The sequence below is a fragment of the Rhinopithecus bieti genome, unplaced genomic scaffold (genome assembly GCF_001698545.2).
Source record: "Rhinopithecus bieti isolate Rb0 unplaced genomic scaffold, ASM169854v2 scaffold_14826, whole genome shotgun sequence".
Classification (NCBI taxonomy): Eukaryota; Metazoa; Chordata; class Mammalia; order Primates; family Cercopithecidae; genus Rhinopithecus; species Rhinopithecus bieti.
The window spans coordinates 3652804-3669735 of record NW_016808328.1 but is presented as its reverse complement, the minus strand read 5'-3'; the positions used below and the strand labels follow the sequence as shown (position 1 = coordinate 3669735).

Below are 16932 nucleotides of genomic sequence, written 5' to 3'. Positions count from 1 at the left end.
GCCTGTAATCCCAGCACTTTGGGAGGCCGAGACGGGCGGATCACGAGGTCAGGAGATCGAGTCCATCCTGGCTAACACCGGGAAACCCCATCTCTACTAAAAAATACAAAAAACTAGCCGGGTGAGGTGGCGGGCGTCTGTAGTCCCAGCTACGTGGGAGGCTGAGGCAGGAGAATGGAGTGAACCCAGGAGGCGGAGCATGCAGTGAGCTGAGATCCGGCCACTGCACTCCAGCCTGGGCGACAGAGCGAGACTCCGTCTCAAAAAAAAAAAAAAAATTGAGGCCGAGGTGGTGGCTCACGCCTGTAATCCCAGCACTTAGGGAGGCTGGGGCAGGTGTACCACTTCAGGCCACGAGTTTGAGACCAGCCTGGCCAACACGGCAAAACCCTAAAGTGCAAAAATTAGCTCGGCCTGGTGGTGCACACCTGTAATCCCAGCAACAAGGGAGGCTGAGGCTACAGTGAGCCAAGATCGTGCCACTGCACTCCAGCCTAGGCAACAGAGCAAGACTCTGTCTCAAAAATACACACATACATACATACATACATAATATTTCATAAGTACTACAATCAACCTTAAAGGGAAGTGAAACAGTTCTTTCTCTAGTAAGACTCATCCTGTTTGGTAGGATGAAGACTACCAAAAGAAAAAACAGTACTTATTTCTTGTTAAAACAATGATAGCATCCTAGGGCATATCAGTGGTTGCAGATATGAAAAATGAAAGCATAAATACTGGAATTACGCCACCTAATGTTTCCGGGACAACATTTTTTAAAAAGTGAATAGAGGCAACTTGGAGACTGTTAGTTTTGAGAAATGACAAATAATAGTACTGAAACTAAGGTGGCAAGTGTGGGTTCAGAAACAGTATTCATTTTTTACAAATTATTTTTATACCCTTAATTCTGTACATATCCATGAACCACCTCATCTTTGCTATGTGCTTACTCTCACAAAATGGAATTAACATCTTGGCTCTCCTAAAAAAGTCTTTGTTCCTAGACAGAAATTCCCAGAGATTAGCAAACAAAAATTGGCAATTGACTGCTATTCTATATTCATCACAAGCCGATCACAAGTTAGAGTCTCTGAGCATTATAATGTTTACTTCCCAGTAAAAATATTACCTTTATGTTCCACATAAGGCTCCATATCCAAAATTTCTGAGAAGCCAATGTAGGTATTCAGCTTTTTCTTATGTCCAGTTTGCCTAACCAAGAGGAAAGCTGATTATATTTACATTTAAAACAATCATAACATATAAGCTCTATTAGCTATTTTAATAAACTCAACAGTAGGTAGCTTTCACTTAACAATCTTCCTCCAAAACATGTACAATTAGAAGTAAACAGAATATTGTTTTATAGCTGGACAAATAATAGGTTAAAAAATGTGAATTCAAAGTGCTGATTCCAAGCACAGCTTATTTTCCAGAAGTTTCAGCTTAATCACAAAAGAAAAACAGATTATCCTGCTTTACAGAAGACATGCAGACATGCTCATGTGCCAACACTGCCTTGATTTTAATTATAAAATGAAAAATACGTTCCCATGGCGGGGCTGTAATGAGTACAAAATTTATTCTATTTAAAATATCGGATAATACAGAAGGTCAGGGTAATTATTCGATTACTTACAGTTTTTCTATTTTTTTTTTTCCAAGACAGAGTTTCACTCTTGTTGCCCAGGCTGGAGTGCAATGGTGCAATCTCGGCTCACTGCAACCTCTGCCTCCTGGGTTCAAGTGATTCTCCTGCCTCAGCCTCCCCAGTAGCTGGGATTACAGGCATGCACCGCCATGCCCGGCTAATTTTTGTATTTTTAGTACAGATGGGGTTTCACCATGTTGGCCAGGCTGATCTCAAACTCCTGACCTCAGGTGATCTCCCGCCTCAGCCTCCCAAAGTGCTGGGACTACAGGCGTGAGCCACCGCGGCCGGCCCTTGCAGTTTTTTTTTTTCGTTTTTTTTTTTTTGAGGTGGAGTCTCACTGTGTCGCCCAGGCTGGGGTGCAGTGACGCGATCTCGGCTCACTGCAAGCTCTGCCTCCCGGGTTCACGCCATTCTCCGGCCTCAGCCTCTTGAGTAGCGGGGACTACAGGTGCCGGCCACCACGCGTGGCTATTTTTTTTGTATTTTTAGTAGAGACAGGGTTTCACCGTGTTAGCCAGGGTGGTCTCGATCTCCTGACCTCGTGATCCGCCCGCCTCAGCCTCCCAAAGTGCTGGAATTACAGGCGTGAGCCACCACGCCCGGCCTACAGGTTTTAATACTTTCTTAGAATAAAAAAAGTAAGGATCTTTTACTTTTCTAGTTATCAATTATATATGGTTGGCTTCTTTAAAATTTTTATGATAAAATCATGAAATACTGACATTTCAAAATGACAGGCTCCATCTATAACTTTAATCCTCAAATCTAGAGTTTCAAATTACAATCATTTTATCATCTCATCTATCTATGGTAAAGTCTGTACATAGTAGATCACAATGAACAACAAACACTATTTGCACACATTTACCTGTCAAAGACAAAACGCATTAGCTGCAAGTTCAGAGTGCAAGGAAGGCTAAGAAGTCGAATCTTTCTTGTTGCATTCTGTTTGCTTTGACAGTTCTCACAAAAATAGCGATTGTCTCCTTCTAATTTTCTTCCTGATCAAGAATAAGACATATTAATTTTAAAAGAAGATGGGTTTAAAACAAGTGATAAAACCCTTGATGTAAAGTATAATTTCATTTTAGTTAATAGCTTTCATGCTATTTAAAAACAGCTACTACAAATAATGGACACACAAAGTAATGGGAACTGTTCAGCAGTGACATTATCAAGTTGTATACACTGATATTTAAAACTGATATGCCTATTTCCCAAATGTATGATATTAAAAATACTTGTTTTAGGTTCTTTGTCCTGGTAATCCCACTTCTGGAAATTCTAAAGTAAGTTTTAAAAAGAAATGTCACATGTATTTTGATGCAACATTCATTTAAAACAGCAAAAGGGCCGGGCACGGTGGCTCAAGCCTGTAATCCCACCACTTTGGGAGGCCGAGACGGGCGGATCACGACGTCAGGAGATCGAGACCATCCTGGCTAACACGGTGAAACCCCGTCTCTACTAAAATACAAAACTAGCCGGGCAAGGTGGCGGGCGCCTGTAGTCCCAGCTACTCGGGAGGCTGAGGCAGGAGAATGGCGTAAACCCGGGAGGCGGAGCTTGCAGTGAGCTGAGATCTGGCCACTGCACTCCAGTCTGGGCGACAGAGCGAGACTCCACCTCAAAAAAAATAAATAAATAAATAAAAATAAAAACAGCAAAAAGGCTGGGCAGCATGGCTCATGCCTGTAATCCCAGCACTTTGGGAGCCTGAGGTGGGCGGATCACTTGAGGCCAGGAATTCGAGACCAGCCTGGCTGCTCTGGTGAAACCCCGTCTCTACTAAAAATACAAAAATTAGCCAGGCACGGTGGTACACACCTGTGGTCCCAGCTACTCAGGAGGCTGAGACATGAGAATTACTTGAACCCGGGAGGTGGAGCTTGCAGTGAGCTGAGATCACACCTCTGCACTCCAGCCTGGAAACAAAACGAGACTCTGTCTCAAAAAAATGAAGAAAAAAAAAGGAGAGACTGTAAAAACTACATATGGGCACCAGAATACAAAATTATATACATATTTGGTTAAAATTACTGAAACATATTCATGAGACAAAGCTAAAAGAGACGTGTAGAAAATCAAACATTTTAGCTGATAGTGGTTTATTTTTAAAATTTGCCTTTATATTTCTATAAAGCTAATTGCAGCCAATCATAGCTAACTGAAGACTCAAACTCCTGAGCTCAAGCTTTTTGTGCCATATTATCGTAAGTAATGCAATACTGGTACCATCATCTCTTCACTTGGCTTCCAGGATACCACACTCACAGACTTTCCTCCTAATTCACTGGCATTCCTCCAAGCCTCCTGTGCCAGCTGCTCCTACCTCCCTGATCCCTAAAATTTGAATGTCCCAGGCCTCAGTCCTTGGGGATTTTATCCAGCCACAACTTCTTCCTGGAACTATACCTCTCAAATGTAACATGCTCAAAGCCAAACTCGTAATTCCTCTCAATCCTGCTCCTCTCAGGTCCTCCCTATCTCAGTTAGAGCAACTTCATTCTTTCAGTTGATCAGGCCAAAAACCTTAGTAATCTTTGACTCCCCTCTTACTCTCCCACATCCAGTCTGCAAATTTAAAAAAAAAAAAAAAATTGTTTAAAAATTTTTTTTATTTTTACACATGGGGTATTGCTCTGTCACCAAGGTTGGGGTGCAGTGGTGCAATCATAGCTAGCAACTACAGCCTCAAACTCCTGAGCTCAGGCAATTCTCCCGCCTCAGCCTCCTGAGTAGCTGGGACTGTGGCTGTTCAACACCATGCCTGGTTAATTTTTTTATTTTTTGCAAAGACACTATCACTATGTTGCCTAGGCTGGTCTCAAACTCCTGTTCTCAAATGATCCTACTGTCTCAGCCTCGTAAAGTGCTGGGATTATAGACATGAGCCACCACACCCGGCCACGGCCTGCAACTTTTATCTGCTCTTAGAAAATATATCTAAAAGCCAATTGGTGCTTATCACCTCTTCAGTTAACCCATGGTCCAAGCCACCATGCACTCCCATCTGCCCTCAACCCATCTTCAGCCTATTCTCAGCACCTAGTTACCCTTTAAAACAGACTGTATCACTCCTACGCATATGACCCTGATATCTCAACCTCACACAGAGTAGAAGTCAAACTTCTGACAAAGGTTTACTAGGCCCTCTCTGATATGGCCCTTGTGTCATCTCTATGACTTTATCTTCTATCACCTTCCCTGCTTTATTTTTCTCCACAGCCCTTCTTATAGTTGACCCACTATCTATTCTAACTTTATTTTACTATCCCTCCCGGGTGCCTATATCACTACCTTATAGGCACCATAAAGGCTAATCCCCAACAGCTGAAAATGTCTGACACAGTAAGCACTCAATAAATATTCAGTGGCCAGGCGCGGTGGTTAATGCCTGTAATCCCAGCACTTTGGGAGGCCAAGGCGGGTGGATCACCTGAGGTCAGGAGTTTGAGACCAGCCTGACCAATATGGTAAAACCCCATTTCTACTAAAAAAAAAAAAAAAGTCAGGCATGGTGGCCTACACCTGTAATCCCAGCTACTCGGGAGGCTGAGGCAGGATAATCACTTGAATCCAGGAGGCGGAGGTTGCAATGAGCCAATATTGTCCCATCGCACTCCAGCCTGGGCAACAAGAGAGAAACTCCATCTCAAAAAAAAAAAAAAAAAAAAAACTTCAGCGAAATGAATTCAATGACTACTTTAGGCATGCTTATGGATGAGCTGAGGAAGTAAGAAAGCACAAAATATATCTGAAGACAGCTAGCTAGCTAGATAATAAGCGTGTCTATCACGCTATGTATACATTCATGCTTGACAACAAAGGGTTCCTCTTAGCAGTTTTCCACTTAGACCAGAATCACTGAATTATCTCCACATGAATCTAAATATACAGAAAGCAGAATGACCTTATCAATGTAAAAAAGTTTCGTATTTAACACATTCTAGTTTTCACTGCATGACAAGGTAAATTACCTTTATGATAACCAAGCACAGAGTTCTTTCAATACCCCACTACCCACTCACAGAATTATATCTTCTCACACATACATAACTTTACATATAAAATAACTTGAAATAAGCAAAATTATTTTTAAGACATAGCCTGCTTTGGTACTCCATAAAGTTTCTTCTGAATCATTACACAAACAGAGACGCTTCTTATATAGAAAAAGCTGACACAATAAAAGCTCTAGTCGCCGGGCGCAGTGGCTCAAGCCTGTAATCCCAGCACTTTTGGAGGCTGAGATGGGCGGATCACGAGGTCAGGAGATCGAGACTATCCTGGCTACACGGTGAACCCGTCTCTAGCTAAAATATCAAAAAACCTAGCCGGTGCGAGGTGGTGGCGCCTGTAGTCCCAGCTACTCGAGAGGCTGAGGCAGGAGAATGGCGGGAACCCCGGAGGTCGAGTTCAGCTGAGCTGAGTATCCGGCCATTGCACTCCAGCCTGGGGTGACAGAGCAATGCTCCGTCCTCAAAAAATAAAAAAAAAAAAAGAAACCCCGTCTTAGACAAAAAACAGCCGGGCGACGGTGGCGGCGCCTTCAGTCCCGAGCTACTCCGGAGGTCCCTGAGGCCAGGAGAATGCGCCTAAACCCGGGAGGCCGGGAGCCTTGCAGTGAGCTGAGATCCGGCCACTGCACTCCAGCCCTGGGTGACAGGCCAGACTCAGGCTCAAAAAAAAAAAGAAAAAAAGCTCTAGTCACTAAATCAAAACAGAATAGCATTCAGCATACCATTTAACTGTTAAATGGGCAGGAACAATACCTTCAAAAATTCCGAGATACAATCCGTTAACTGTTTGTGGCCTTGGATATTTAACTCCAGTTCATAAAATTTTGACAAAAGCTTTGACTCTCTGCCACACTGGTTGCAACTATAATAAAATAGAATGACAAAATTCAAATCAGAGTGTGGAAAGCAACAAAGTTATATTGTATTACATCCTAGAAAGATGGAAAAAAGCATTTATAACCTTCATTAGTTATCTTTCACAGAAATTATGCATATTAAAAATGAAATATAATCCCAGCATTTTGGGAGGCCAAGGTGGGCAGATCACAAGGTCAGGAATTCGAGACCAGCCTGACCAACATGGTGAAACCCTGTCTCTACTAAAAATACAAAAATTAGCTGGGCGTGGTGGCGCATGCCTGGAATCTCAGCTACTCAGGAGGCTGAGGCAGGAGAATCACTTGAACCTGGGAGGTGGAGGTTGCAGTGAGCTGAGATCACGCCACTGCACTCAGCCTGGGCAACAGAGCAAGACTCCATCTCAAAAAAGAAAAGAAAAGTAAAGAAAAACAGAAAGTGACTGGTGAGGCTAAGCATTAATTGGGAAATATGCTTAAAATAAATGTTAAGAGGTACAAGTGCAGTTTTGTTACATGAACATATCGCACAGTGGCAAAGTCTAGGTTTCAGTGTCACCATCACCCAAATGCTGCACATTGTACTCATGCAAATTTTTTAACAGGCATTTTACATTTACTTTTAGTATTCTAGCCAGTTCCAATCTTCCTCTTTAACTCATACCACACAGCCATAAAGCAAGAGCAGATTGCAAGAGCTCACCCAGACACCATTCCTAACGCCTGATGGGTTCAACTGCAATTACCAAGTCACTTGTTTATGTGCTCCCATGGAAATGTATTACCATAAATATTTCAAGTCCCATGACAACCCACTAAAGCTATAACCTGGAACTGCACTGAAAAATAGTTAACATATGAGCAACTGTCTTAGAACAAAATGTACCATGAAAAAGTTGAAACAGACTTACACGGTTACATAGGCATATTCTCCACAGAACTGCTGTTGAACAATGTTCCGCACATCTGGATTCTTTTGTTTAGACAAAGTATCTTCCAATAAAGACATAAAGAGCTTTGAAAATTCTTGAGCATCCTACAAGTTTAGGTTATTGAAAAGAAAAATCATATCTTGCTTTTCAACTTCCACTACAAATAGTAATATATTCAACATTCCAGAATCTACCTATACTTTCAACTCAACATTTTCAAAAAGGGGCTACAGCTATGTTCAATCAGTTTGTGCCCACATATGAATTTCCATAAATGGAATCAAGTATAATGTATAAAATATTGGACAGTAAATAAAGGCTTTCATTCAAAATAGAAAAAATTTAATTTTTAAAAAGCATTCTACTTCATCTACCTTTATAAACATTCTAAGGAATGCTTGGGTACCTCTGAATATTAAAAAAAAAAAAAAAAATTCAGTTCTTACCTGCTGTTGTCCAGTGTCCAGGCCCAAGGCTTTAACAAATCCCGATGGATCAATGTATCGCCTATTACTGTTTTGCAACAAAGCAAACAAGTACTGGAGATGCTCACAAATTGTTTGAGGCTCATAATCTATTAAAACAATAATATAAATTTGGGTTTTTTTAAGTTGCTACTTTTCTTTTCAAAAACTGGTACTTCCTCTTCACATGAGAACATAAACACCCCTACATCCAAACTAGATTAATACTTTATTATCAGTTTAAAACTTTAAAAGAAAAAGGTGGCCGGGCGCAGTGGCTCAAGCCTGTAATCCCAGCACTTTGGGAGGCCGAGACAGGCGGATCACGAGGTCAGGAGATCGAGACCATCCTGGCTAACATGGTGAGACCCCGTCTCTACTAAAAGTACAAAAAATTAGCCGGGCAAGGTGGCGGGCGCCTGTAGTCCCAGCTACTCGGGAGGCTGAGGCAGGAGAATGGCGTAAACCCAGGAGGCGGAGCTTGCAGTGAGCTGAGATCCGGCCACTGCACTCCAGCCTGTGCGACAGAGCGAGACTTCCTGTCAAAAAAAAAAAAAACAAAAACCAGAAAAAGGTTGAGCACGGTGGCTCATGACTGTAATCCCAGCACTTTGTGAGGCCAAAGCAGGGACCAGAAGCTTAACACGAGCCTGGCCAACATGGAGAAATCCCGTCTCCACTAAAAAAAACACAAAAATTAGCCGGATGTGGTGGTGCACACGTGTAAGCCCAGCTACTTGGGAGGCTAAGACACGAGGATCTATTGAGCCCAGGAGGAAGAGGCTGCAGTGAGCCTAGATTGTGCTACTGCACTCCAGCCTGAGCAACAGAGTGAGACTGTCTAAAAAACAAAAAACAAAGCTGGGCACGGTGGCTCACACTTGTAATCCCAGCACTTTGGGAGGCCGAGGCAGGCGAATCAACTGAGGTCAGGAGTTCAAGACCAGCCTGGCCAACATGGTAAAACCCCAACTCTACTAAAAATACAAAAATTAGCCGGGTGTGGTGGTGAGCACCTGTAATCCCTGCTACTTGGGAGGCTGGGGTACAAGGATAGCTTGAACCAGGAGGCAGAGGTTGCAGCGAGCAGAAATTATGCCACTGCACTCCAGCCTGGGTGACAGAGCGAGACTCTTTTAAAAACAACAACAACAACAACAAAAAACAACTTTAAAAGACACGGTGGGCATAGTGGCTCAAGGCGGGGCGTGGTGGTCCACGCCTGTAATCCCAACAATTTTGGAGGCCATGGCGGGCGGTTCATGAGGTCGGGAGTTCAAGACCAGCCTGGCCAACATGGTGAAACCCCGTCCGTCTCTAGTAAAAATATAAAAATTAGCCAGGCATGGGAGTACACGCCTGTAATTCCAGCTACTCGGGAGGCTGAGGCAGGAGAATCACTTGAACCCAGCAGATGGAGGCTGCAGTTAGCTGAGATCGTGTCACTGCACTCCAGCCTGGGCAAAAGAGTGAGACTCTGGGAAGAAAAAAAAAGAAATAGAATTAGCAACTACGTTTTGTGGACGTCATGAGGCAGCCAGGACTGTCCACATACACTCCCCAAAGGCAAGAGCCTACCTGTATTAAAGCAACAACAGCAATCATGACTACCGTGTCTAGTCATGATTTTTTAAAGTTCAGTTAATGTGGACTTGGGATCTCAAGCACAGCAATTCATACTCAAGTGAAGAATACAAAACCCTAGAATTTTAGAGATGAAAGTTTTAATGAGCTAGTGCAGGGGATGGAACAGAAAGCATGGATCTTAAGAGCCCAGAAGACCAAAGTCTTATCTTCTTTAAGTTATTAACTTATTGCTTCTCAGCTCCAAATCCACCCTTCTTTGCTTGCTCAGTGATGAAAGATGGGCTCTGCAAATACTTGTCCTTTGTCAGTTATCAAGAAAGTAAGGCTTATCAGTGAAGGGCACTGCAGGGTTAGTTGTGCCTCCTCACCAGCCTGCTGCAGGTCAGCTTCCCCCAGGGCTCCAGGTTCCTACACCTAACAGTGGTCAGCAGCTTCCCCAGCACCTCTTTTAATAGCTTCACAGTACAGTGCCTCCAGTGAGGCATTTCCTCTCGAATGACCACCCTGTGAACGGCCTCCCGGACACTCTTTCAGGTGACTCTGTAGGGGGTTCCAGGGCCCAGCACCTTCTCATAGACAGTTTCCAGTAGGGATGCCCAGGGAGGCATCTCAGCACCTTTTCAGCCACCCAGTGCATCCCAGCAGTGTCCAAAGAGGTCTAGATCTCAAGCCTGGGCCATGGGGGTGGCAGACTGTCCGCTGGATGTTCTCTTTCAGCCCCAGGGATACAGGCTGCTCCCTGTATCTGCTGTCCTTGTATTCTTTAAAATCCTCTTTAACTTTTATCAACCAATTCCTCATTTCTCTAATTTCCTGTTATTAATTCTCAACTTTCCCTTTTCAAATTATTCTGTCTTCTAATTGGACTCTAAATATTTATCTCTTTACTACCAACTGTGGCTTTCAGCAAGTCAATACATCATCTTGAAAATAAAGATAAAATATTACTCCTTGGGCTGCAAAAGCACTGCAGGGCAGTAAAAGCTATTTAAGGCCAGGAGCTGTGGCTCATGCCTGTAAACCCAGCACTTTGGGAGACCAAGGAAGGTGGATCGATTGAACCCAGGAGTTTGAGACCAGCCTGGGCAACATGGTAAAACGCTGTCTCCAAAAAAAATACAAAAATTAGCAAGAGGTGGTGGTGCACGCCTGTAGGTCCAACTACTTGGGGAGCTCTGGCAGGAGGATTGCTTGAGCCTGGAAAGTTGACGCTACAGTGAGCTGTGTTTGCACCAGCCTGGGCGAAAAAGTGAGACCCTGTCTCAAAAAACAAACAACAAACAAAAGAAAACCTTTTCTGTTCAAATTATTGTGTGGCTTCTGTCTTCTAATCAGACTGAATATTTATATCCTTACTACCAACTGTGGCTTTCAGCAAGTCAATATATCATCTGTAAAATAAAGATAAAATGTTACTCCTTGGGGTGCAAAGGCTTTGCAGGCTGGTAAAAGCTATTCAAGGCATGGCACCATGGTTCATGTCTGTAATCCAGCACTTTTGGAGACCGAGACAGGAGGACTGATTGAGGCCAGAAGTTCAAGACCACCAGCCTGGGCAACAGAGAAGACTCTGTCTCTATAAAAAAAATAAGTTTAAGCTAGGTACGGTGGCTCACGCCTGTAATCCCAGCACTTTGGGAAGCTGAGGCGGGCGGATCACCTGAGGTCGGGAGTTCCAGACCAGCCTGACCAACATGGAAAACCCCGTCTCTACTAAAATACAAAATTAGGCAGGCGTGGTGGTGCATGCCTGTAATCCCAGCTACTCAGGAGGCTGTGGCAGGAGAATTGCTTGAACCTGAAAGGTGGAGGCTGCGGTGAACTGAGATCGTGCCATTGCACACCAGCCTGGGCAACAAGAGTGAAACTGTCTTAACAACAAAAAAAATTAAGTTTAGGCCAGACACAGTGGCTCACACCTGTAGTCCCAGCACTTTGGAAGGCCGAGGCAGCCAGATCACTCGAGGTCAGGAGTTCAAGACTAGCCTGGCCAACATAGTGAAACCCTGTCTCTACTAAAAATACAAAAATTAGCCGGGCGTGAGGGCGGGCGCCTGTAATCCCAGCTACTCGAGAGGCTGAGGCAGGAGAATCGCTTCAGTCCAGGAGGCAGAGGCTGCAGTGAGCCGAGATGGCGCCACTGCACTCCAGCTTGGGAAACAGAGTAAGACTCAAAAAAAAAAAAAAAAAAAGTTTAAAAAATGTTCAGGAAGAGAGCTCTCCCCCACCCCTTTCACCCACCTTTTTCTTCTTGGATGCCGTCTCCCAGCACGTAGTCACTACAAGTGCTTGGACATAAGTAGAGTGCCTGCCGAAGCTCCAAGTTGAGAAACCACACCTGAAGAAATGTGTTGACGTAACAAGTGGCTCCAAGGTTAGTCAGGCCCACAAACGAGTTCTACAAAATACAAAATTTATCATTATAAAATCCACTGTCCTTTAAACAATACATTTCTAATCATTATTCTTAAATTTTCAGATTAAAAATTTGTAAGACTGTCACAACCAACATGGTATAGCCACCTTAAGTTTCTCTTGGCTGGAAGTGGGGCATAATTTTCATGAAAGCCCCATTTTGGGTTGACCACAGGAGTGAAAAAGACTTCGGACAGCATCACTGCTCATCTCTAGCATATCGTCTTCTCCAGCCACTTAAATCTAAAATTAGAACAGTGGATTCTAGAAAAGATCAGTTTTGAACAAGCGTATATAGGTTTTATGTTTGCTGTATTTCTAAACTGCCAGCATTCAGTAGAATGACCAAGTAAAACTTATGCAGAAAACTTCCTTTATATTCTAGAGATTTTAAACATTGGGGTGGTAGAGGGAACTGGCTGCAACTTTTCCAAATATAAGATTGGGAATTCCTGACCTTACAAAGAATTATTCTTTTATTAAAATATCTATACAACAAACTTGGCTATTTCGTGAACGCTAAGCTTTATGTTTAGAAAATTTAATGTATATTTTTAAAAAGCAAAATTATATATAAAATACAAGCCCTAGAAAGCAAAATGCTATCATCGTGAGTTTGTTCCCTTGAATTACCATCTCCTTTAAAGAGGCTTTAAGATTTTTAAATAAAACATGCAATGTTAAAGCAAACATAGAATCAGCATTCAAACTATTATTTAAAAGCTTACTGAATTACGCAGCTGCCTATTCTAAAGCATATCATTAAGAAGTGTTCCAATTCAAGTGGCTTAGAGCCTTAAGTTCTACTACTTATCTTAAAGCTGCACAGGTTACCTGAAATCAGTAGAGCTTTCTGATCACAGGCCCAAAACAAAAGCAAAAACAAAAACATAGCATAATAGCAATCGCTTAAAAAATGATGGTTTACCTTTTTTCTCCTCTCACAGTTGGGATCATCGATGTTATGAAAACTATTTTCATCTATTTCTCCTAACCAAATATGCTCACCAATACCAACCAAGCAATTCGGATTTCCTTTGCAGTTTCGTCTAAGGAAAAAAAAGAAGTTTAACTTTTAAAAGACCATAGTTTCATGAGAGACAAACCAATTAAAACTACAATGAGATACCACTTCTCACTATAAATTAGCAAAACTGAGAAAGTTATAAGACACTTATTTTTTGAGGCTGTCGAGAAGCAAGCATGCATATCCTGCTGGAAGAAATCCAATTGCTGACAAAACTACATACACAACTACCTTTAGACCTAGCAATCTCATTTCTGAGGATTTATCCTTCCTTAGGCTATACCTCCAACAATGCAAAATCTCATGCATAAGGTTATTTATTACAGCACTGTCTGTTAATCACAAAATATTGGAAGCCACCGAAATGCCCAAACACAGACAATATGGTACATCTATATGGCAGAGTACTATGCAACTGTAAAACACACACACACGCAAAAAAAAACATACACACACAGCATGAAAAAGATCTCTATGAACAGATATGAAGTAATTTATAAATCCAGGACACATTATTAAGTAAAAAAAGCAAAATGCAAAGGAGTATCTGTAGTATACTGTTATGTGTAAGAATTATGTAAGAAAATATACGTGTACATATATTGGTTTATTTTGAACAAAAGAAACACAGAAAGGAAAACCAGAGACTAATGAAATTGGTTACCTACAGAGCATGAGAGGGAATAAGATTTTTAAAAAATGTACCTTTTTGGCCGGAGGCACGGTGGCTCACACCTGTAATCTCAGCACTTTGGGAGGCCAAGGCAGGTGGATAACAAGGTCAGGAGTTCGAGACCAGCCTGAAACCCTGTCTCTACTAAAAATACAGAAATTAGCCAGGTGTGGCGGTGCAGGCCTGTAATCCAGCTACTTGGAAGGTTGAGGCAGGAGAATCGCTTGAACCTGGGACACAGAGGTTGCAGGGAGCCAAGACTGCACCACTATACCCTGGCCTGAGCGACAGAGCAAGACTCTGTCTCGGAAAAAAATGAATGAATTAATGAATGAATGAATAAAAAGGAAATGTACCTTTTCATATAATGCACAAGTTGGGACCATGTGAGTGTTTCTCATACTACTTCATACATGCACACAAATGAAAATAAATCAACTGGCTAGGCGTGGTGGCCCACGCGTGTAATCCCAGTCCTTTGGGAGGCCAAGACAGGAGGATCACTCGAGGTCAGGAGTTTGAGACCAGCCTGGCCAACATGGTGAAACCCTGTCTCTACTAGAAATACAAAAATTAGCCAGGCGTGGTGGTACACGTCTGTAATTCCAGCTACAGGCTGAAGACTGGAGGTTGATGCAGGAGAATTGCTTGAACCCAGGAGGCTGAGGTTGCAGTGAGCCGAGATTGTGCCACTGTACTCCAGCATGGGCAACAGAGCCAGACTCTGTCTCAAACAAAAAAAACAAAAAAAACCCAGGCCGGGCGCGGTGGCTCAAGCCTGTAATCCCAGCACTTTGGGAGGCCGAGACGGGCGGATCACAAGGTCAGGAGATCGAGACCATCCTGGCTAACACGGTGAAACCCCGTCTCTACTAAAAGATACAAAAAACTAGCCGGGCGAGGTGGCGGGCGCCTGTAGTCCTAGCTACTCCGGAGGCTGAGGCAGGAGAATGGCGTAAACCCGGGAGGCAGAACTTGCAGTTAGCTGAGATCCGGCCACTGCACTCCAGCCTGGGCCACAGAGCGAGACTCCGTCTCAAAAAAAACAACAAAACAAAACAAAACAAACAAACAAACAAAAAACCCAAAAATCAACAAGGATGTCAGGAACCCTAAATTCAAAACAGAAAACATATTTCAACTAAATAAAAGATCCAGACTGAAGGGAAGGCAGGAGTGGGGGAGGGGTGTGACTGACCAAAGTAACTTGAACAGTCATCAAGCTCATTTAGTAGTACCCTCTGGCTAAAGACAAAAGGAACAAATATCCAACTCTAATTAGTAAGCTTCTTTTCCATAGAGACATGGGTTAATAATTCTGAAACACAGATCCTGACTTCTAAATATTATCCAGTAAAAGAATCCAGTGCTCCTTGGAGAAATAAATGGCTGATTCCAAGGCCAGAGCAGTCAGTGAAATTAGAAAATGAACCTACAACATCTTACTGTGTCCTAAAAGGATGTACGGAAAGAGTGATGGAGACATGTTAAAAGAACACAAGAGTTGGCTGGAAGGGGAGGTCCCACTGGTCAAATTTGGCAACAAAATTTAGCAACAAAATAAGCAATAGTATAAAGTAAGAATCCATCACTTCATAGTGAGATGGATGGAAGAAAAATCTCTTCCTTTTAGAAGAAAACCAACTACCAAAGTGGAAGGAACGACAGAATTAAAACTCTCCATTTGACATACATCAGATTCAGAAAAGAAAAAGAATCAGGCCAAGAATCATCACGGATGCTAAAGTAGGCAAGTTGGAGAAATAACAACATTTACAATGTCTCAAAGTATCTCAGCACAAGTTAATTACAAAGGGAAAGATAGTAACCTTCAGTGGAGAAACCTGGCAGACACCACCCTAACCAAATACTTAAATTTAACACACCCAGTAATGAATCTAATTGACACCACACACCTTCTGGTATAATGCACAACACAGAATCACTTCTGTGATGTTCTGGCCAAAAATGCATGGCCTTAATTGAATCATGAGGAAACATCAGACCAAACCAACTCAAGGGACTTTCTACAAAATAAGTCACTGTCATGAAATACAAAGAAAGATCCACTAACCGTTCCAGATTAAAGGAAACCGAAGAGACACAACTGAATGTAACATACGCTTAGGTTTTCTTTTGCTATAATGGAACATTACAGGACAAAGTTCTGCGTATCTCTGTAGGATGCCCACTAAAGGATTACCGATAACAGTAAAAGACTGGAAATTCATATGGAAGTAATAAAATAAATTACAATATAACCAAACAATTAAAAACTACTGCTGTCATAAAATAAAAAGGTAGGCCGGGCACAGTGGCTCATGCCTGTAATCCCAGCATTTTGGAAGGCCCAGGCGGGTGGATCACAAGGTCAGGAGTTCGAGACCAGCCTGGCCACCATGGTAAAACCTCATCTCTACTAAAAATACAAAAATTAGCCAGGTGTGGTGGAGGGCGCCTGTAATCCCAGCTACCCAGGAGGCTGAGGCAGGAGAAATCACTTGAAACTGGAAGGCGCAGGCTGCAGTGAGCTGAGATCATGCCACTGCACTCCAGCCTGGGAAAAAGGAGCGAAACTCCATCTCAAAAAATAAAAAATAAAATAAAATAAATAAATAAAAAGGTAGGGAAAGTTTTTAATGTTGTGATATATAATGGTATCATTAGCTGAAAAAAGGAAGGTGGGCCAGGCATGGTGCATCCCAGCACTTTGGGAGGCTGAGGCAGGCTGATAAACTGAGGTCGGGATTTCAAGACCAGCCTGACCAACATGGAGAAACCCTGTCTCTACTGAAAATACAAAATCAAGGCCGGGCGCGGTGGCTCAAGCCTGTAATCCCAGCACTTTGGGAGGCCGAGATGGGTGGATCACGAGGTCAGGAGATCGAAACCATCCTGGCTAACATGGTGAAACCCCGTCTCTACTAAAAAAATACAAAAAAACTAGCCGGGCAAGGTGGCGGGTGCCTGTAGTCCCAGCTACTCGGGAGGCTGAGGCAAGAGAATGGCGGGAACCCGGGAGGCGGAGCTTGCAGTGAGCTGAGACCCGGCCACTGCACTCCAGCCTGGGTGACAGAGCCAGACTCTGTCTCAAAAAAAAAAAAAAAGAAAAGAAAATACAAAATCAGCCAGGCATGGCGGTGCATGCCTGTTAATCCCAGCTAGTCAAGAGGCTGAGGCAGGAGAATTGCTTGAGCCTGGCAGGTGGACGTTGTGGTGAGCCAAGATCATGCCATCGCACTCCAGCCTGGGCAACAAGCGCGAAACTGTCTCAAAAAAAAAAAAAAAAAAAGGAAGG

The 16932-nt window shown here is 43.0% G+C and overlaps 1 protein-coding gene across 1 annotated transcript in view; it reads right to left on the bottom strand.

Moving 5' to 3' along the window:
• The window catches only part of USP48 (ubiquitin specific peptidase 48), a 116297-nt gene that overhangs the window by 71434 nt on the left and 27931 nt on the right, over positions 1-16932 (bottom strand). Inside the window, exons 2-8 of the mRNA XM_017886478.1 lie at positions 12863-12983; positions 11761-11917; positions 7915-8042; positions 7448-7572; positions 6428-6541; positions 2526-2654; positions 1133-1215 (exon numbers count right to left, since the gene is read on the bottom strand). Of these exons, the coding sequence (XP_017741967.1) occupies positions 1133-1215; positions 2526-2654; positions 6428-6541; positions 7448-7572; positions 7915-8042; positions 11761-11917; positions 12863-12983 (857 nt within the window). The remainder of the gene's footprint in view (positions 1-1132; positions 1216-2525; positions 2655-6427; positions 6542-7447; positions 7573-7914; positions 8043-11760; positions 11918-12862; positions 12984-16932) is intronic.